We start from the raw sequence: 22,652 nt of genomic DNA on the forward strand, positions 1-22,652 counted from the left end.
TTGCAGCCAAACTTTTAGCCTCGTCTCGCTCTTCATTAAACACCACGAATCTAATGTTTATGACCCAAACTACACACTGCAGCTCCGTGAGACCGATACAGTAACATAGTAACATATTAACATAGTAACATATTAACATATTGATTTAACGTGTTTGTTGTTTTTACATGTAGACTCTGATCCTGCTAGAGAGAAGCTGATTGGCTGACAGGCCGCCGACACAGAGCTGTCATTGGTCGGCCCGGCTGTCAGTCACACAGGCCCCGCCCCCTCCTCTCCAGCTCTCTGACAGAGGCTAATGCTAATGCTATCTGTTAGCTGCACAGAGCAGCGCGCAGACGTCACAGGGCGCGAGACTAAACGGTTTAAACGTCACGTGGTCTGCGGCCGCTCTCTGACGCGGCCGCAGACCACGTGACGCGGCCCGCGGAGCGTCGCTGCTCCATTGACTGAGGGGGGAGCTAACGGAGCTAACGGAGCTAACGGCTAACAGCTAGCAGCTAACAGCTAGCCGCGGCGGGCTAGCAGCTAGCAGCGCGGTCTGCCCACGTGACGCCGCGCAGACACTAACGGCTCCTAACGGCTGCGGCCTCGCGCCTCGGCCGTTAGTGGCCGTTAGCCGTTAACGTGTTTAAACGTGTTTACCTCTCGCGCTGCTGCTGCTCGGTCTCCTCTTCATGCTGCGATGCCCGCAGAGCGCATGCGCGGAACGACCCCTGTCAGCTGTGAGGGGGGGTTGTGTAACTAGATATGGAAGTCCAGTAGTGACTAAACATACTAGTAATAATAAAACACAGTAATGACTAAACATTAAGTAATAATAAAACACCAGTAGTGACTAAACAACAAGTAATAACAAAACACCAGTAGTGACTAAACAAGTAATAACAAAACACCAGTAATGACTAAACATACAAGTAATAATAAAACACACCAGTAGTGACTAAACATACTAATAATAAAACACCAGTAGTGACTAAACATACTAATAACAAAACACCAGTAGTGACTAAACAAGTAATAATAAAACACAGTAGTGACTAAACATAAGTAATAATAAAACACCAGTAGTGACTAAACATACAAGTAATAATAAAACACCAGTAGTGACTAAACATACTAGTAATAATAAAACACCAGTAGTGACTAAACATACTAGTAATAATAAAACACCAGTAGTGACTAAACATACTAGTAATAAAAATAAAACACCAGTAGTGACTAAACATACTAGTAATAATAAAACACCAGTAGTGACTAAAATAAAACACCAGTAGTGACTAAACAAAGTAATAACAAAACACCAGTAGTGACTAAACATACTAGTAATAATAAAACACCAGTAGTGACTAAACAACAAGTAATAACAAAACACACCAGTAGTGACTAAACATACAAGTAATAATAAAACACCAGTAGTGACTAAACACACTAATAACAAAACACCAGTAGTGACTAAACATACTAATAATAAAACACCAGTAGTGACTAAACATACAAGTAATAATAAAACACCAGTAGTGACTAAACATACAAGTAATAACAAAACACACCAGTAGTGACTAAACATACTAATAATAAAACACCAGTAGTGACTAAACATACAAGTAATAATAAAACACCAGTAGTGACTAAACACACTAATAACAAAACACCAGTAATGACTAAACATACTAATAATAAAACACCAGTAGTCACTAAACATACTAATAACAAAACACCAGTAATGACTAAACACACTAATAACAAAACACCAGTAGTGACTAAACAAGTAATAACAAAACACTAAGTAATAAAGAGATATTTATTAAAATAATGATTTAGAATCTCAAAATAATGAGTTAGTATCTCAAAATAATGATTAAGAATCTCAAAATAATGACTTAGTATCTCAAAATAATGACTTAGTTTATCAAAATAATGACTTAGTTTATCAAAATAATGACTTAGTATCTCAAAATAATCATTTAGTGACCCGAAATAATGAGTTAGTTTACTAAGTATGGAAGTCCAGTAATGTAAAACACACTAAGTAATAAAGAGACTTTTATTAAAATAATGATTAAGAATCTAAAAATAATGAGTTAAAATCTCAAAATAATGATTTAGAATCTCAAAATAATGAGTTAAAATCTCAAAATAATGATTTAGAATCTCAAAATAATGACTTAGTATATAAAAATAATGACTTAGTTTACTAAGTATGGAAGTCCAGTAATGACAAAACACACAAGTAATAAAGAGACTTTTATCAAAATAGTGAGTTAGAATCTCAAAATAATGATTTAGTATCTCAAAATAATGAGTTAGAATCTCAAGATAATGACTTAGTATCTCAAAATAATGATTAAGAATTTCAAAATAATGACTTAGTTTATCAAAATAATGAGTTAGTATCTCAAAATAATCATTTAGTGACCCGAAATAATGAGTTAGTTTACTAAGTATGGAAGTCCAGTAATGACAAAACACACTAAGTAATATAGAGATATTTATCAAAATAATCATTTAGAATCTCAAAATAATGAGTTAGAATCCCAAAATAATGATTTAGAATCTCAAATTAATTATTTAGTGACCCCAAATAATGACTTGGTTTACTAAGTATGGAAGTCTAGTAATGTCAAAACACACTAAGTAATAAAGAGACTTTTATCAAAATAATGATTAAGTATCTCAAAATATTGCAAAGAAATTAATTAGTATAGCGAAATAATGATTTAGCATCTCACAATGATAACTTAGTATGTCAAAATAATGATTAAGTACGTAAAAATAATGAGATACTTTCTCAAAGTAATGTCTTATTTTAAGTTTCTTTTTGTTCAATTTATTTTAAAGACACTGTGCCATATTTTGTTGTTCAAATCCAGCTGTTGCTTTTGAAGGTACCTTTTTTTGCACCATTTTGTCAATATTTTTGCATATCTTTGTTCTCTTTATTTCCCTTATGGTCATTTTGAGTCTCTTTTCAGTACATGTCTCTGCAAGTGACATTTTGTAGGTGATTTGTAAACATGTTGCGTTAGGAGCAATGTGCAGCTTCAGATGGACTGTATAATAAAGACGCACAACACAGGAAACAGAAACAAAGTGAGATGAAGTATTTTTGAATCATGTTCTTTAGGTAAGTATGTACATGAACATAATTCATTCACTCCATATAGTATTTAAAAAGAAGGCAGATCATCAGAGCAGGTGAGGAGCCAGACGAGGGTCGTGTTTCAGCTTCTGCTCAAGATTCTGGTACTCCCGAGGAGCTGCTTCCATGTGCCTGAAACAAACACACATGAATAATCAACACACACATGTATATATATATATATTTATATAGGCCAATATTATTTTGTTGACTGGAAAATACTGATGATCTGTGTGTGTGTGTAAGTACATGCTGAGGCGTTTCTTGGCGACATGTATTCGTAGTGTTTTCTCAGAGCAGTAGTTCTGGTACTCGTCCTCCTGCAGCTCCTTCATGTTGTGCTGGTTCTTCTGATACCACAGCTGTTTCCTCTGCAGCTCTTGTGTCTCCTACACACAGAATAGTTTGTGAACATGTGATGAAACAGAAACTACATCTTTGAGGAGCCCATGTTTGTACTTTCAATACAAGAAACACTCCACAATACAAAGCACGTCTTCAGAGGAAGAAATGTCTATAAACTCCAGTATTTACACAGTTACAGTTGTGAAGTCTACTGATGATAAATTCATGGAGAACTCCTCCAACTCCTTTATAAATCCTTAAAGTGATAGTAGGCTGGTTTTGTAATTATCTATATGTGTATTCAGGTCTGAGTCCATGACTACACCTGGTTTTCTGACTTTTAATCGTTCCTCCTTGGCTCAAAAACGACTACCTCAGTTGGCACATACAATTGTTCAATGTATTTACTCAGTGTCTGTATTGGACCATAGTCCTCTGCTGATATGTTTATTTATGTTTCATGTCATGTGAAGAGTTATTTTTACTTTGTTGTTTTTAAATAATCTGAGCCATTGGAAGCATGTTGATGCTAAACCAAAGTGGCCCCAGAATGGAGCCTTGGGGTACACCGTGTTTTCATATTTATCTCCTCAGATGTGTAATCCCCTTTAGACACAAAGTGTATGTAAATTTAAATCATAAGTAAACTTGTGCTGAACCTTTTCATAGCGTTTCTGAATGAGGTTGGCCTGCTCCACCAGTCTCTGTTTGCACTCTGACAAACAGTCCTGGTAGAGCAGCTTGGCGTCTTTGGCGCTCAGAGTCTCTTCGTCGTCCAGCCGGATCAGGAAAGGAGCCAGGATGTCCTTCTTCCTCTCCTGCAGCCATCTTTGCTCCTCCACAGCCTGGCGCTCCTACGACGGCAGAGAAATGGTCGACACAAGTGTGGAAAGTCTCTTTAAACTGAATATAACAATGTTGCAATTGTTTACAAGTATTTTATAAATAGGAATTATTTAGTTGGTAGGTTAATACTGTAGATATTGTAAATAAGTAAAATGAGGTTAAATAGCTGATAAGCCATGAGAGATGGCAACGGTGATGCATGTTCATGATGCGGACGGTAGCTCCCATGAATTTCGCAAAAATGTTTTGTCTTTTTTTTGGGGGGTTATCACTAACGGCATATGACAGAATACATTAAACAACATCTGAAAAGGAAGAGTTGGGATTAAGTGCAGCAGACTAACTATCTAACTGCCCCAGGGAGGAGAGGGAGGAGATGAAAGCTACGCTAACCCAGCTAGGGACTACTCCACTACCCAGCATGCACCTGGCTGTCTGATGCCTCAGAAAAACAACAACTGGCTAACAGCTACCAAATTGTGAATCTGACACAAACAAGCTGCATCTAAAGCTCCAGTGTGTTGGTTTGTGTGTGTTTCACCATTTCCTGTCTCTGGCTGCGAGCCGTGGCAGCTCCGGTTGTCGTCCACGGAGAGAAGTGAAGCCGAACGTCTTTCTCCTCCTGCTTTCTGCAGACCAAGATGCTGCTCACCTGCTCACACATGAGGAGTTCTTAACTTGAGAGTAATGTGCTCGTATCATGGAACTTTCCCAGATTCAGAATCTATGAACATTATGGGATGTGTTCCTCCAGGTGACACTGAGGACACGGTTACCTCTTTCTTAGACTCCTTGATTTGTTGAACCACCTTCTCCTCATCCCTGATCAGGTCCACCAGCATCTTACTCAGGGTCAGGGTCTCAATAGGTTTCTCAGATGGATCCACCTGAACCCCCCCACACAAACACACACACCACACAACACACACACAACACACACACACACATACACACAAATGTGTTGTTATTGGTGTGAATGATTTCAGAAACAGCTCACGACTTTTATTTTTGAAAGGCCAGGAAATCTTCTGTGTATTTGTATTGTGTGTTTTGTTGTCTGTACCTGGAAGCTGCAGACCATGTCAGCTGAGAACTCCTCGGCCTTCTTTTTTTCCGTGGACTCCAGCGGTTTCATGAAGCTCCTCTTCGAGGTGATGAATCTGTGATCTTCTAAATGATAGGTCACCTCGATGCGTCTTTCAGCCAATAGGAACACTCGCTCCGCCACGTCCACGTTGGCTGGTTTGGATCTGTTCCTGTGGAAACGCTCCACCATTTTCTGTTTGAGCACACATTTTATATATAATATATATATATATATATATATATATATGGATGTATACTAGGTGATCAGTTTGTATTAGAAACTAGTATGAAAGAAGTGAATGGTTTAAGGTGTAAAAGCTACTAATCTTACCTGATCTCCTGATATAATTTAATAAATTATGTTAAAACGTCTCCAGTGTTAATTTGTTTCTCTTCTCGTTTACATATTTTTTACCTGCGGAATTCGAGCATCGGTTTTCTTTTTCAAATCTGGTTGTGAAAACTGGACGTGTCTATCGAAGACGGCGTGGCGGTAGAAGAGGAAGTCGTTCCGGCCCTCGAACGTCTCCGTGATTTCCCCCGGTGACACCACCCTCCTCACCAGATCTTCAACGTGAGCGCTGCTGAACTGCATCTCACGCCCGGCCTTCAAGGACGAGAACCTGTGAACTGAGGAGAAGACTTTACAAAAGACCCCTGACTTCTGTTCATTGTGTTCCTCCACATTTCCCTTTTAAGACTTTGAGTGTTCATGTTGAGCAACGTGGTTCCTCTACAAAACAAAAAAAGAATAATAATTCCGTAAATCTATGACTTTACAATCGCAGAGAATATTCAATTTTTTTCCCATAATCTCGGAAATTTCTCGAAAAAGTATCAGGAAACTTTTTTATACACCGTATCCCAAAGAGAGAGCAAAAGATTTCCAAAAGATTTCTTGTAAGAATACTTTTTGTCGTTAAGATCTGTGATTAAATGAACAGATTATTAGTATGTAGTATAGAATTGGGACACAGCAACTGCTTTTTCATATAAGGAGGATGGATGAAGAATTAACAAGAGGAAGAAAGAACATGAACAAGAATGTATCCAACATAAACAACTATGAGCTGAAAACTGTACGTCAGCAGAAAGCAGATTTACTCAAAATATTATCATTATTATTATTATTAATATTGTTACTCGAATTATTACTTACGTAGAAGGTGAAAAGGTTTTCCATGTTTGAAGTGCTCCGTTGTGATGTTGTTGTCCATGTTGACCTCCCTCTGCTCCAGGTAGTCGTCCCTGTTTTGATACCACTCCTTCACCAAGACCTCCTCAGAGCCTTCAACACACACACACACACACACACACACACACACACACACACACACACACACACACACACACACACACACACACACACACACACACACACACACACACACACAACTACAAGTTCAGTGGCCATCTTGGATTAAAGCCATCGCCATCTTTGCCTTTAACAACCAGTGAACGGAAGTGAAAGCATCCCCTGCTTTATGGTCTGTTTGACTCTAAATGGAGCATCATTTACTAAATGAACATCATGCTGTATTGAAGAAGACTTGAAACTAGAGATTGAGACCATAAACTCATGTTTACAATGTTTACTGAGGGAATAAATCAAGAGAGAAGTAGAGTCATTTTCTCATAGACTTCTATACAACCAGAGGAGTCGCCCCCTGGTGGACAGGAGAGAGAATGCAGCTTTAAGACTTAAGAAAAATTGTCTTCATGCTGCAGAACGGGAGGTTGTCTTCTGCTTTCAATGGGACATTTTTGTCCTTAAATGTCAGTATTTTGTCTCCACAGTTTATTATAGGAGCTGAGGTTTTAACTGTCAGAATAAATATAAAATATATGTCATATACATTAACACAACCAAGATGATAGATCATAAAAAAAATTTAAAAAGCCAGAAATGTCCCTAGTGAGGCCCACGAGTTCCACTCACAGTCCAGGTCTTTGTACGTGGTCAGTCTCTGAACCAGACCGTCTGACTTCAGATACGGTGCAAACTCCTCCAGCTTTGCTTTGCTGTAGTGGGTCACCTTCTGCCCGCCCGGCCAGCGGGTCTCCAGGTCTGAAGAGGAGAAGAGAGGCAACACATGTTTGGTTTTTGAGAAGACAGGGGTTTGGATACCAGCACGGATCTAATTATGTAACTTTTTATTCAGGTGTTTAAGTTTTCTGTCTTGTAGCTTTAATAGATGTAATGAGATGTAAACACTAACTTGACCTTACAGACAAACAGGTAAAGAATGTGCAGTGATGACTACACTGTATCATCAGGTCAACAGTGTTCTTGTGTAGTAACTCTACCTTCTTTAGAGATGTTGACGTAACTGGCCCAGGATCGTGGCATCTCAAAAACATGGGGCTCCTCCTCCTCCTCCTCCTTCAAAACAAACAGTTTATAATGGTAAAATCATGATTCAGGCATTATTTCCTCTCTTACAATTTAAATGTATGTTTTTTAATTATTAATCCAGTTCTCATTTTCCTCCATGTTTTTAGTACTAAATGTTGTATAAATCAGGCTGTGAATGATATCTGAACAAACCCCTCTGTAGAAACCTTCAGAATATAGAGAGGAATGAAGCTGTAAAGTTTGGTGTATGTAAGAGCTACTGAAGTGGAGATTTATGGATCAGAGTCTGAGAAAAAACTCATTTAGAGAAAACGTCCTTTAAAGATATGTTTAGTTAAATTACATACATGTTGAAGACTCTACAGGTGAATAGGGTAAAAAAAATAACTAATAGATATCAACATGAAACTTCACCAGTTCATTACTGACATTAAGATGATTATATTATGTATTACAAGTTTTCTGAGATGTTGTGTTTGAATATGAAAATGAGGCATTATCTAATGGTAACTTTTGATGAATTTAGGAGAAATCTACAGACACAAAAAGTAGTAAAATTAATGTTTTCTTTCCACTAGACTGAAAGAAGACAATTTATAAAAGAGAAATAGAACAAAATCTCTAAATTGATCAGTGCATGAAAAATGTTTCAGTCTAAATATTACACAAGATAAAGGTATGAACACACATATATACACATATGTTAACATGTACATACACACCTCCTCATTATCATTCTTGATTGTGCTCATCATCTTACTCTCCTTTTTCTTCAAGACATCAAGAATCAGCTGCTTTTTGCTGGTTGCTCCGTACAGGACCGGCTCCCAGGTATTCAGGTCCTCCAGGTCGTACTCCATATCCTACACACACACATATATATTAAATATAGTATATCGTCATTAACGGTGTCTGGATGGTGGTGGACTCACAGCACAGCCGTTCCTGCAGTCCTGCATGTTGACGTAGTAGTTGCGGTTGTTCCAGGCGCTCTCCACGCCCAGGAAGCGTTCGTCGTTGGTGGCGTAGCTGTTCCCGCTCAGAGGGTCGATGAAGAAGTTCTCCTGGACGCTCCGACTCCCCGACAGCACCAGAACCCAGCAGTGGACCCGCAGCCCTCGCAGGGGGTCGGCGGGTCGCTGCTCGATCTCCCGTTTGACAAAGGAAGAGGTCAAAGGTCAGAGACGGAGGGGGTTATGTATCAAACTTTATGCATATTTAAGGAAACTTCTTCATGTAAGTTGTGAGGATTTGTCAGAAAATCAGACGTTAATGTTCAGTTTCATTGTTGTGTCTCTGGATGAGAACAGAGCTTTTATTAAAGGGACAATATTACTGAAGCAGAATGATTTATGATCAGCTGAGAAACACACAAGATGATGATTTGGAAAGAGTTGTTCATGTTTTTGCTTCTTTTATATCCTTCTGTGTTTTCTTTAAAGTTAAAATATCATGCTCATTTTTAGCTTCCAACTTGTATTTTTCGATTTCTACATATTGGAGTACTTTATTGTTCTGTTTCTACAGATAAACTAGAGATAAACTAGAGATAAACTAGAGCTGTGTTGGTTCTACACAGGTCCAGTCCCTTTGTCCCCCCTAAGACCTCAAACCCTGAACCCTCAGGGATTTAACTGATGTCACCTGGTAAATGATTGAGTGTGAGAGACTGTAAGGGATTGAAATGGTGTAAATATGAATGGAACCGCACTTTGCTGCAACATATCACGTTACCATGACAACTTTATACAATTTTATTTTCAAGAGTGGGTTTTTATTGTATATTTTTTACTCCATAATTTGTCAAATTATTTTTTTTCACAATTTTGTCAAAACAGTTCCAATATTAAAATGAAATGTTAAATGTTTGATGAATAAATGTGTTTCACGTGTTTTTATGTTTCATCTTGAATCCTTAATGTTTTAGTGTAAATCAGCCTGAACACCCGTGTGACATCCTCTTTGTTTCCCTTTTTTTTTACGTCTTCGGCCTCCACTGGTAACGTCACATTGCTATGAATTGTGGGTAATCCCCTAATGCAAAGTCTGCTGAAATTTGGATTTACAGAAAGTGTTCACAAAGGGCTCAAAATGTCTGTGAGAGAGTCCTCAAACACTGACGATGTGACGGTGGGACAGAACTAAACCCTCACGGACTTTGAGAGAAGGCTCATCAAAGTGTGGAGGTTGTACCTCCGTTGGGTTTTGCTTCTGAAGCAACGCGGCCTCTTCATCCTGCTTCTTCTTCTTCTCCTGCTGCGTCAAAAATCGACTCTTCAGCTCCCTCAGAGGTTTCACTAAGTATTTGTTCTCCTGAAGCTGCTGCTCTGAGATGTCACTCTGCACATACAAACACAAAGAGAACACATTGTGAATGTGAACGAGCTGTTCTACGACCCTTCATATGTACAGTGATTACCTCCACCTCTGTGTCCAGCAGGGGGCAGTGCAGCAGGCTGGGGTCGAGCAGACACATCTCTCTGACGGCGTAACCGCTGACACAGTAGGCGTCGTAGTCGGAGCCCAGCAGCAGACTGCACAACAACGTGGCAAAGTCCAGACAGTTGGCCCTCTGAGTCTGAAGCACCGAGCTGGAGGAGAACAGGAACAGGGGCTGGGACCCCATAAAACACATACACACACACACACACACACACACACACACACACACACACACACACACACACACACACACACACACACACACACACACACACACACACACACACCTTTACCTTCTGTATATATGTGTGTGTTCCAAGTCTCCCCTGTACAAACATATTTTCTTCCAGAGAGTTTTTCTTCATCGAACAGAAACAGAAAACAAATTCTGGAAGAGTTTTTAAAGACGTGTGTTTTTGCAAAAAAGTGTGCAACTGAGTTTAAATGTCACTCTAACAGCTACTGAACTAAGTGGATCCATGTTTTTTTATCTCTGCATTAGTGTTTAATGTTTTTCTCACCAGGTTCCCCGGCGGATCCAAAGGCTCCAGAGACAGGAAGTCAGCCACGAAGGAGGCACAGCCCTGCCAGGTGAAAAACACGGGGTAGACCGTCGATGTGGGCCGAAGAGTGGTGGACACAAACTTCTGAATATTAGAGAAATACAAACAGGATTTAGACAGAGGAACATAAAGTATATGGACAGTTCTGATCGGAGGACAAAGGGACATTTTCTACTGAAGCCCTGAGAGGCAAGGGAGAAAGAATAAAAGCTGTTGATCCATTTTCTAAGTAATATCAATGAATTAAAAACAGGTGAAAACAGGTTTGTCCAGGATAATCTTTCATAATTCCTATTTTTTTTATATGTAAAACAGGTTACATTATATTTTTCTCATTTTAGGATTGTTATTGAGCTGTTGTTGTTGATTTTGTAATAAAAAAAATAAGCCAAAAGTTGTAAGTTTTGATTCACATAACTTGCAAACACAGACTGTATGTACGAAGGAAAGAAAACATGAATGCTTTTAGTTCTATTTAAAACATGGTATAGTGGTGCACTTTCGCCCCTTGTGGCCCAAATGAGTATTACAACAACAAACACACAGAAGAAAAAAACAAATCACAGAAAAAAGTAAGTTTCTTCACCTGATCTTAAGTCTTAAATATGTGAGATAAAAAATAAATAAAAATCAGACTTAGAGAATGGATAATTTGTTCTTCTTCTTGTGTTTCTCAGGGTTTCTGTAAATGTTTCTCAAAAGAAAAGGAAGATGATTCAGAAACACGTTGGATTGTCTGGTGTTACCTTAACTCCACATTCGTTGATTGGACAGAGCAGCAGCGGTTTGCGGTCGGGGTACAGGTGTGAATACTGATGCTGGAAGTTGTCTGTGATTTCCAACAGTCGGACCTCGTCGGGGGAGTTGACCCTGTAGGACTCAGGACACAGCTCGTCTGCATGGTCCAACTTCAGCCTGTAAGACGGCAGGTAAAGAGAGTAAATAAATACAGTTATAAGGTTTTATACACATCATCACACACCTTGATGTCATAAAAAGAAACATAATCGTAATGACATTTACATTTCTTATTGCAAATAAGGTTTCTACCTTACATTTCTAATAATGTGTATTTAAAATATCTGTAAGTAAGAAGGTGTCAAACTTTAGGAAAACCTGTTCTGGAACAATTACTAAAATGTTAATGTCAAATTACAAACCATTTTCTCAAAGGTCAATATACCCGATCTTAACTTCAATTTACTTTGTTTTTGTTTTTCTGTTTTTGGATGAATATGATGTGTCCAAAAGTGACTTAATTGTGTTCTCATATTTTCTAAACAGACCCTTTGTTGATTAATCAATTAAAATGCAATGATCAGTTATTAATTTAAATATTTTTTCAAGCAGTAATGCCTGTTTCTCTCCTTGTATCATTGAAATGATTGAATCAATCATTATCTTGAATATATGGACTAAACTATTATCTAATGGGGAAAATGAATGAAAAGAAAGTCTTGAGTGGACGAGTTTGTACTATTATTCCAAAGCAAAGTATTTAAGGGTTATTTTTATTGTCGATTAATCCGCCTTTTATTTTCTTTATTAATTGTTTTGGTTTATAAAAGGTCAGAACGTTGTGAAAAGATGCAGATCACATTCTCTCAGAGCCCAAATATTCACTTTACAATCACAACAGACTCTTTAGAGGTAGTTTGATTTAAAATGTGTGTGTGTGTGTGTGTGTGTGTGTGTGTGTGTGTGTGTGTGTGTGTGTGTGTGTGTGTGTGTGTGTGTGTGTGTGTGTGTGTGTTTCTCTATGAGTCCTGATCACTCACAGAAGCTCTTGAGGAGCTGAAACATGGAGGGGTTCCTCCAGCTTCCTCGCCTCTCGGTCATCCTCCATTAATCTCTTTCCACCTCTGACTTGCTCCTCTCCGTCTGACTCCCGCACAGTCTCCATCTTGTATAGAAGTATGACAACAACAACTCAAGGAAAGCCACAATGAGTAAAATATATATATAAAAAGATAAATAAGCAAAAAACATTTCTATAAATCACTGGTCTAAAGAGCAGGTTAAGTGGAACATTTGGTAACACTTTAGATGTTTACCTGCATAGGACTGTGTAAGTATTTAGTATAGCATATGGGGTGTAAATAAAGTACTTATTGGGTACCTAATTCTGGGACCAATATGTGAGTATAGTACAATATTACAATGAAAGTAGTATCGGTGTCATACTTATACTTTACTTGAGTATTTCCATTTACTACTACTACATCTCAGAGGGAAGTATTGTACTTTTTACTGCACTACATTTATTTTATATTGCACATTAAATAAACATATGATGTGCTTAGTATTATGATATGATGCAGTACTATAATAAGATAAGATAAGATAAGATAAGATAATATAAGATAAGATAAGATGAGATAAGATGAGATAATATAAGATAAGATAAGATGAGAGATAAGAGATATAAGATGAGATAAGATAAGATAAGATGAGATGAGATAAGATGAGATGAGATAAGATGAGATAAGATAATATTAATAAATTATTATATAAATAAATAAATAATACTACTAATCTGTAGCATACAAAGCATCTAAAACTGACAAACTGTGACATTAAAATGATCTTAAATATAAAAACAATAATAATAATATATAATATTATCTTAACTGCACTTTTACTTTGAAAACCTTAAGTACATTCAGCTGATTATACTTCTATATTTAACTATTTAAATTCAATACAAACAGAGAATATTTATAAATATATTTAAATGAATATTGAAGAAGAAAACCTTCAGTTGAACTCACCCAGTCCTGCAGAAAATTAAATGTTTGCTTTATTTTATTCGGAGGATTATTTTTCTGTTTGGCCCTCCGACATCCGGTTGTGTTTACGTCGTCTCCATGGTAACGGCCTGACGTGATGACGTAGCAGCACGTAGCCGTCAAAACGATTTACAAACACTAGAAAACACCGTTTAACGTATATTAACCAACCAAAAAATGATTAAGCAAATGACTCAAACTCATTACTATGTGATTTAATTATCAGCTTTAATGATAGCATTACGTCACCGGGGATATTAATCAAATAAACATTGTTGAACGTTTCTCAACGGTGTGTTGTTGAACGCAGCTTGAACACTTGAAAATGGCCAAATATGCTAAAAATAAAAGGGATGTTAATGTTTAAAACGCAGAACAGTCGCTGGGGAACAACCCTCGTGTGCTGCGGGTTGTTTATGATCCTCTCCCGGCTCATTCTGTCTGTTCAGAGGGGCTTTAGCAGCATATCTACATCCACTAACGTTGCAGAACTGACTCCGCTGTGTTCTTGAACGCAGCTCGGGTCGCGTCCCTCGTCAGCGCAGCGGACCGCGCATGCGCAGACTGTTGACTTCCGGGCAGCAGCAGCAGCAGCTCACCTGTCCGCAGAGCTCCAGCGTCTCTTTGCTTCTCTGAGCTTCGTTGGGTTTCTGGACCTCGTGCTCACCTGAGGCTCGCTCCCGGACGAGCTCGTGCCTCTCCATGCGCACTCCCGTGATTGTGACGCTGTTTGTTTTGGTGCTGAGCGATGCGCGGGCACGTGAGTTCAGTGAGGAGGAGATGGATGCAGCCAGGTAACAAGAGCACACCTGAGAGAGAGAGAGAGAATATACTGTGATCTACAGGAACACACCTGTAGAACACACCTGTAGAGAGAGAGAGAGAGAGAGAATACTGTGATCTACAAGAACACACCTGTAGAGACACACCTGTAGAGAGAGAGAGAGAGAGAGAATACTGTGATCTAGGAACACACCTGGAACACACCTGTAGAGAGAATACTGTTACTGCAGGAACACACCTGTAGAGAGAATACTGTGATCTATAGGAACACACCTGTAGAGAGAGAGAGAGAGAATACTGTGATCTATAGGAACAGAGAGAGAATACTGTGATCTACAAGAACACACCTGTAGAGAGAGAGAGAGAATACTGTGATCTATAGGAACACACCTGTAGAGAATACTGTGATCTATAGGAACACACCTGTAGAGAGAATACTGTTACTGCAGGAACACACCTGTAGAGAGAATACTGTGATCTATAGGAACACACCTAGAGAGAGAGAGAGAACACAGAGAGAGACACCTGTAGAGAGAATACTGTGATCTATAGGAACACACCTGTAGAGAGAACACCTGTAGAGAGAGAGAGAGAGAGAGAATACTGTGATCTATAGGAACACACCTGTAGAGAGAATACTGTGATCTACAGGAACACACCTGTAGAACACACCTGTAGAGAGAGAGAGAGAATACTGTGATCTATAGGAACACACCTGTAGAGAGAATACTGTTACTACAGGAACACACCTGTAGAGAGAATACTGTGATCTATAGGAACACACCTGTAGAGAGAGAATACTGTGATCTATAGGAACACACCTGTAGAGAGAGAATACTGTGATCTATAGGAACACACCTGTAGAGAGAATACTGTGATCTACAGGAACACACCTGTAGAGTAGAGAGAATACTGTGATCTATAGGAACACACTGTGATCTATAGGAACACACCTGTAGAGAGAGAGAGAGAACACTGTGATACTGTAGAGAGAGAGAGAGAGAGAGAGAGAGAATACTGTGATCTATAGGAACACACCTGTAGAGAGAGAGAGAGAATACTGTGATCTATAGGAACACACCTGTAGAGAGAATACTGTTACTGCAGGAACACACCTGTAGAGAGAGAGAGAGAGAGAATACTGTGATCTATAGGAACACACCTGCAGAGAGAGAGAATACTGTGATCTATAGGAACACACCTGTAGAGAGAATACTGTGAAATTATAAATTCAAAAAATAAATAATTCAAAAATGTACCAAAAAAAAAAGGTAAACAGTTGTTAGCTAATAGTTAGCTTCAAGTTATCTAAAAGTAAAAGATAAACAGTTTAAATAGTTAGCTAAAAGTTAGCAGAAAGTAAACATTTGAAAGATCTCTTGATGTTTGTCTTGATACTAGTCTAACCTGAGGATCTAAACCTGTCTAAGGCCAGAACTAGTCTTAAACTAAGTTAATGCAATTGCCCCAAAACAACATTAAAAATAAATCTAGATGAAATAATAACTAAGTCTAAATAAAGGTGGAATAAACAGGACTGCAGGTTATTCTGTTGTTACATGTGACTTTACTTGGTATCTCTCTCTGAGACATGAACCTCAATGCAACCTGTTCATTTTTCAGGCAGCGCATCAAATCCATGTTCTACCACGCCTACAACAGTTACCTTGACAACGCCTTCCCCTACGACGAGCTCCGCCCACTCACCTGTGACGGACAGGACACCTGGGGCAGGTAATGTGACACCATCGTGTTTTGGTTACACAAATACCCTAAAACTAGTTCATTTAAAAAATACTGTTGATTTGATCATCACACATGAGTTTAGCTTCATGAATGAAAATACTATTTATTTAATTTAATTTGTTATTAATTTTGTTTACTACATCTCTCATTTTTCATATTCTTAATGGTTTTCCATTTTTTTCTGTCTTTCATTCATATATTTAATCATCTACTGTCTTTTCATTGTCTACCTTTATTCTCTGTTTCCCTTTATTTACATGTGTTCCAATTTATATTTAAATAAAAAACACTTTGAGAGACATTTCTTCTATTAAAAGCGCTCTAATAATAAGGTTTATTATTAATATCATTATGAATCTTTTACCTAAAATCACTTAATTTGTTAGTTTTTATAATTTAATACCTTTTCACTTAAAGCCGAATTAATTATCACAAACATTTCCATATTAGTGTATTGATACACAGAATTAACTCAAAAAGTTATATTCTTTTCTCAACCCCTTTATATATATATATATTTATTTTATGTGTTTTTGTTTTGATTGTGGCTTTTAAACTTACATTTCTCTCGATCGTTTGTTTGTTCTGTCAAGATCTTGTTTTATTTTGCACATGATATTAAATATTTTGTCCAATAAAAAGAGCCAATAATGAAATATTCCGTCTTTGCTCAACAGTTTCTCGCTCACTCTGATTGATGCTCTCGACACTCTGCTGGTAAGATCTGAGGAGGATTTATGTCAAAACATGAAACAAAATAAAGATTTCAGATTTATTTGACAGGATTTTAATACTGTAATCATCTTTGGTTACGTCTGATTCTTAGCAGAAAACAAACGTTTCTTTGAGTTTTATTATGTCAAAGAGTCAGGTGTCATTTTGAAACGTTTCTCTGAAGGTTTTGGGAAACAACACAGAGTTCCAGCGAGTGGCGTCGCTGCTCCAGGACACCGTGGACTTCGACATCGACGTCAACGCCTCCGTGTTCGAAACCAACATCAGAGGTAAAGAAGAAGAAGAAGAATGAAGCTACTGAGTCTGTGAATGTTCTCTTTCTGTTCAGTAGTCAAACTCCTGTGTGTGTGTGTGTGTGTGTGTGTGTGTGTGTTGTGTGTGTGTGTGTGTGTGTGTGTGTGTGTGTGTGTGTGTGTGTGTGTGTGTGTGTGTGTGTGTGTGTGTGTGTGTGTGTAGTGGTGGGCGGTCTGCTGTCGGCTCACCTGTTGTCAGGTCGGGGGGGGATGGAGCTGGAGCCCGGTTGGCCCTGTTCAGGTCCGCTGTTGAGGATGGCCGAGGACGCCGCCAGGAAACTGTTGCCTGGTAACAAAACACACACAGTACACAAATACACACAGAATACACACTAAGTTGCTGTTAACAAACCAAATGCTAATTCTATTCAAATGAAACTTTCATCAAAGCAGATGAAACTCCAGCAGTAAGTCAAGAGAGAAACACTTCTTTAAAAAGTGTTTAAGAATTAGAAATACTTTAAGAAGAAAGTAGGAGTGACGAATGGAAACTCAGAAAAACAAATTGTGTTTACGTGCAGTCTTTTATTGCACCAATAATCGTATTAACAACCAGCTAAATATGAACTGACAGAAAATTTTGTTCCATAAAAAATAAAAAAAATTCTAAAAAAAATAAAATTATTAAAATTATTTTTATAAAATTATGAAATTATATAATTACATTATAAAATTATAAAAATTTTTAAATTTAATAAATAAAAAATATATATTTTTAATTTCTTCTTAAAGATTAAAATTAAATATATTTTTTTATTTTTATTAAATTAAATTTGTAAAAATGTAGTAATTGTGGAATGAACCTGTTGCGTCACCATAAAGAACCATTTCATAGTAATGGAGCCTGTGCTGTAGCTGCTCCACCCGTAACTCGTCGTATGAATGATTCCAGCGTTCCAGACTCCCACCGGGATGCCGTACGGCACGGTGAACCTGCTGAAAGGCGTCAGTCCAACAGAAACGCCCGTCACCTGTACGGCCGGCGTGGGAACCTTCATCCTGGAGTTCGCCACGCTGAGCCGACTGACAGGAGACGAGACGTTTGAGAACGTTGCCCGCCAAGCCCTCAGGGCCCTGTGGAGGACCAGATCTGACATCGGGCTGGTAACTAGTCCACCTGTCTGTCTGCTTTGACTTCAGTAACCATGGAAACATCTAGATATAACTACAGAAACTACATCTTACATATAAAACAGCTTTTTTTAAGCTTTAGTTTACATTTTAATGGTATGGGAAATGCCATTAAAATCCCAAACCGCTGATTAACAGGCTAAAGTGGAGAATGTTAAAGGACAAGAGGACTGTTTTAGGTCACCTGTCTGTTAGGTCACCTGTCTGTCTCTCTGTCCAGGTGGGGAACCACATTGACATCCTGTCTAAGAAGTGGGTCGCTCAGGACGCCGGCATCGGAGCCGGAGTCGACTCCTACTTTGAGTATCTGGTGAAGGGAGCCATCCTGCTGCAGGACGAGGAGCTGCTGGACATGTTCAAGGGTAACTCCTGCCTCAGGGTGCCTTTGAGCAAGGCAGATACATGCTGTATAACACAATGCTGCGATAGTAAATGACTTCAAACTTCTACTTCTCAGAGTACGACCTAGCCATTCAGAACTACACCCGGTTTGACGACTGGTACCTTTGGGTCCAGATGCACAAAGGGACCGTCTCCATGCCGGTCTTCCAGTCTCTGGAGGCCTTCTGGCCCGGCCTGCAGGTACAAAACAGACTCTATCAAACGACACACACACACACACACACACAGTCCTGACTGGAGCCACAGACATACATTCTCCTTTCTGTGTGTCTCAGTCTCTCGTGGGGAACCTGGACAGCGCTGTGAGAACCTTCCAGAACTACTACTCGGTGTGGAGACAGTTTGGAGGTCTGCCGGAGTTTTACAGCATCCCTCAGGGTTACACTGTGGACAAGAGAGAGGGGTACCCACTGAGACCGGGTCAGTCCACAAAGACATGTTACAAAACAAACAAGCAGGCTTTTATTTTGAAAGTCATGAGGCCTTATCTCCAAAACACAAACTCATTGAGTGTTTCTGTTTGTTTTGTGCCAGAGTTGATAGAGAGCGCCATGTACCTGTTCAGGGCGACAGGTGACCACACCTACCTCCAGCTGGGCCTGGACGCTCTGGAGTCCATCGAGAAGATCACCAGGACGCCCTGCGGATACGCCAGCGTAAGACACGGAGAAACAGAGACACAGAGCTTCAGTCTGAAGCTTATTTATCCATAAATATAGCTCATAAAAACACGATGATTCTTATATTCAGGTTTTTATACACGAATGAAAACATAGTTATGAATATTATATATTAATATAACATTTCTGCCTATTTATTTCCCTAAATGTTACACACGGTTACTTTTTATGGCACAATGAGAAGGATTTGTCGGTTACGTCCACGAATTAAAGACAGTCTATGACCTTTATATTGTTTTCTAGGAAAATCTTACTTATTTTGCCTTTATTAATAACTTTAAAAGTCAGTGGATTGGGTTTAATCTACTAGGGCTGCAACATACAATTATTAATATACATTTACTTATTTATTCAAGGAGTTAACTGATCATTTAGTCTATAAAATGTTTTAAAAGTCCTTAAATTTGTTAAAGATATTAAAATTACAATATTTAAAACAGGAAATTTTCACATTGAAGAAGCTGCAACAAGATCATTTAAGCATTAATTGCTTAAATATATCCAATCATGACAAAACTAAAATAAATAAATAAACAAAAATAAAAAAATAAAATAAAATAAAATAAATAAAATAAATAAAATAAATAAATAAAATAAATAAAATAAATAAATAAAATAAATAAAATAAATAAAATAAATAAAATAAATGTATTGTGTTTCCTCGCTGCAGGTGAAAGACCTGCGGGATCACCAGCTGGACAACCGGATGGAGTCCTTCTTCTTGGCCGAGACCATCAAGTACCTCTACCTGCTCTTTGACCCCGCCCACTTCCTGCACGGCGGCGGTGCGGAGGGGGACGGGTCCTGGGAGGAGGGGGCGAGGGGGGCAGTGCGTTTTAGGGGCGGGGGGTTCATCTTCAACACGGAGGCTCACCCTCTGGACCCGGCGGCGCTCTACTGCTGCGGACGCCACGCCCAGGACCGCCAGGAGCTCCGGGACATCCTGCTCAACCTATCGCAGCCCGGCGAGAAGCCCCGCGGCCAATCACAGCCCAGAGAGCCAGAAGGCCCTCCCCTCGGCCAATCAGAGAGCATCGCTCTGAAACCGGGCGAGAAGAAGACGCCCACGCTGGCCTGCCCCGTTCAGCCGTTCAGCGCTCGACTCTCCATCCTGGGACAAGTTTTTACCGATGACACCTGAACGCATCACTCTGCTGCTGACTGGATCATAATCTGGAAAACAAAGACAAATGTTTGAAAGTGAAACAAGAACTCAAACTCGCTGCGTCGACTCTGTTGCTTTAATTTAAACTGAAGGTGAAATATATTTTTATTTATTAGAAATATTGTGGTTGTTTTGTGATTTTTTTTCACATTATCTATTACCGGTTTATCATATAAGATATGATAATTATTATTTTTTTATGCCAGAGTTTTATCAAAGATTACAAAAGACGAACAACAAAAATGAACAGAGGAAAAATATAAACATTTATTTATAATAGAGTCATAATTACTAAGTGTAATAAAACGTATTATCACAACAGTTAAAATATAGAATAGCAATAAGAGTAAAAAATTCAACCAAAATATTAAAAAAACTTAAAATATAGTGGAGAAGAAATCAATTTAAAAACATGATTCTATGGTAAAAATTTAAAAGATCCATATTTAAGTCATGTGATGAGCACCAGAAAAAACCCCAGATGGATTTCAGTTACTGACGAATTAATGTTGATGCTCAAATACTAGATGACAGTTTCTTTATTTTCTTTATCACACATCGAGGTGCAGATCTGTTTCCTAAACGTGTCTGCAGGAGTGTAACTGTTCAGAGCTGCCAGCAGGAGGCGGTATATGAACTCCTGCAGAGACCTCCACAGATCGGTTTAGGGGGACGCAGAGACCATATGCAAGATGAAAACATGTTTATTCATTCATTGCACAAAATAATTTCTTCATGTGTCCTCATACGTCCTCATGTGTCCTCATACATCCTCATGTGTCCTCATGTGTCCTCATGTGTCCTCATGTGTCCTCATACATCCTTATGTGTCCTCTTGAGTCCTCATGCGTCCTCATGTATCTTCCTGTTTCTTCATGTGTCCTAATGTGTCTTCATACATCCTTATGTGTCCTCATGTGTCCTCATGTGTCCTCATACATCCTCATGTGTCCTCATGTGTCCTAATGTGTCCTCATACATCCTCATGTGTCCTCATACGTCCTCGTGTCTTCATGTGTCCTCATGTATCTTCCTGTTTCTTCATGTTTCCTCATGTGTCCTAATGTGTCCTCATACATCCTCATGTGTCCTCATGTGTCTTCATACATCCTCATGTGTCCTCATACATCCTCATGTGTCCTCATGTGTCCTCATACATCCTCATGTGTCCTCATGTGTCTTCATACATCCACATGTGTCCTCATACGTCCTCATGTGTCCTACTGTGTCTTCATACATCCTTATGTGTCCTACTGTTTCCTCATACGTCCTCATGTTTCCTCATGTATCTTCCTGTGTCTTCATGTGTGTCCTCATCTGTCCTCATGTGTCCTCATGTTTCCTCATACGTCCTCATGTGTCCTCATCTGTCCTCATGTGTCCTCATGTTTCCTCATACGTCCTCATGTGTCCTCATCTGTCCTAATGTGTCCTCAGTTTGACTAAAAAAGTCCAGCAACACGTGTCAGATATCAGCTCGTTATATGAAAACAGTCTTTTCAAAATAAACTTTTGTCTTCACAGGAAACAGTTGAGTTGATGCAACACAAACACTTATTTAGGTTTTTGTCTTTTTACTTCCTGGTTCATGATTTCGAGGGTTTATCTAGAAATCACAGCACATTTATTCTTGTCTTTGTTGCTGTGAGAGTCTGAACTTCATGTGACTTTAAAATACTGTCAAAAACAAAACAGAAAATCATCTCAGGATTTCACTTCCTGTATCCTAGGAGACGAGGAACCAGCTCACATCCCACGTTTACTGATTCAGCGTTAATAATGTAAAACATAGTTCTGTTCTCTGACGGGTCTGGACTCAGCTCTGGCTCTGAATCTGTTTGTGGTTTAGCTTCAGCAGAAATCCCCTCCTCCATCATTCAGGGTGGGACTCCCTCCTCGTCTGTCTCCTCCTCTCCTTTCCTTCCTCCTCTCCTCCTCTCTCCTCTCTCTCTGGGTGCATGGGGTTCCCCTCTTTTATTTGACCTCTCCATCACTCCTCCTCCCTCTGTGTCTCCTTCCCTCAACTCTCTTTTGTCTTTTAAATGTTTATGGTCTGTCTCTCCTTTTGTCCTCCCTTCCTCATTCTTTCTCTTTTTGGTTTCTTTTTTTTTACTATTTCCCGTCCTTTTCTTGCTTCCTTCCTTGGCT

General features: G+C 38.9%; 2 protein-coding genes across 2 annotated transcripts; one reads left to right on the forward strand and one right to left on the reverse strand.

Annotated features, from left to right (window-relative positions):
• Window positions 1–3,189: 3,189 nt before the first annotated feature.
• On the reverse strand, window positions 3,190–12,683 carry ccdc135 (coiled-coil domain containing 135). Its single transcript, XM_054609880.1, has 17 exons — window positions 12,559–12,683; window positions 11,527–11,695; window positions 10,739–10,864; window positions 10,195–10,389; window positions 9,977–10,115; window positions 8,708–8,934; window positions 8,498–8,638; window positions 7,727–7,793; window positions 7,359–7,487; window positions 6,579–6,707; window positions 5,835–6,049; window positions 5,397–5,612; window positions 5,110–5,220; window positions 4,875–4,985; window positions 4,147–4,341; window positions 3,392–3,531; window positions 3,190–3,274 (listed from the first exon to the last, which is right to left on the reverse strand). Exons 1-17 carry the CDS (start codon window positions 12,681–12,683, stop codon window positions 3,190–3,192), a joined length of 2,520 nt encoding a protein of 839 aa, XP_054465855.1.
• A 1,441-nt stretch (window positions 12,684–14,124) lies between these two features.
• On the forward strand, window positions 14,125–20,594 carry edem2 (ER degradation enhancer, mannosidase alpha-like 2). The gene is made up of 11 exons (XM_054609632.1): window positions 14,125–14,363; window positions 15,976–16,086; window positions 16,776–16,815; window positions 16,997–17,102; window positions 17,290–17,415; window positions 18,019–18,230; window positions 18,478–18,619; window positions 18,715–18,839; window positions 18,935–19,079; window positions 19,194–19,315; window positions 20,010–20,594. Exons 1-11 carry the CDS (start codon window positions 14,272–14,274, stop codon window positions 20,478–20,480), a joined length of 1,692 nt encoding a protein of 563 aa, XP_054465607.1. The 5' UTR covers window positions 14,125–14,271; the 3' UTR covers window positions 20,481–20,594.
• The last annotated feature ends 2,058 nt before the right edge of the window (window positions 20,595–22,652 follow it).

The sequence above is a fragment of the Anoplopoma fimbria genome, chromosome 12 (assembly GCF_027596085.1).
Source record: "Anoplopoma fimbria isolate UVic2021 breed Golden Eagle Sablefish chromosome 12, Afim_UVic_2022, whole genome shotgun sequence".
NCBI lineage: Eukaryota > Metazoa > Chordata > Actinopteri > Perciformes > Anoplopomatidae > Anoplopoma > Anoplopoma fimbria.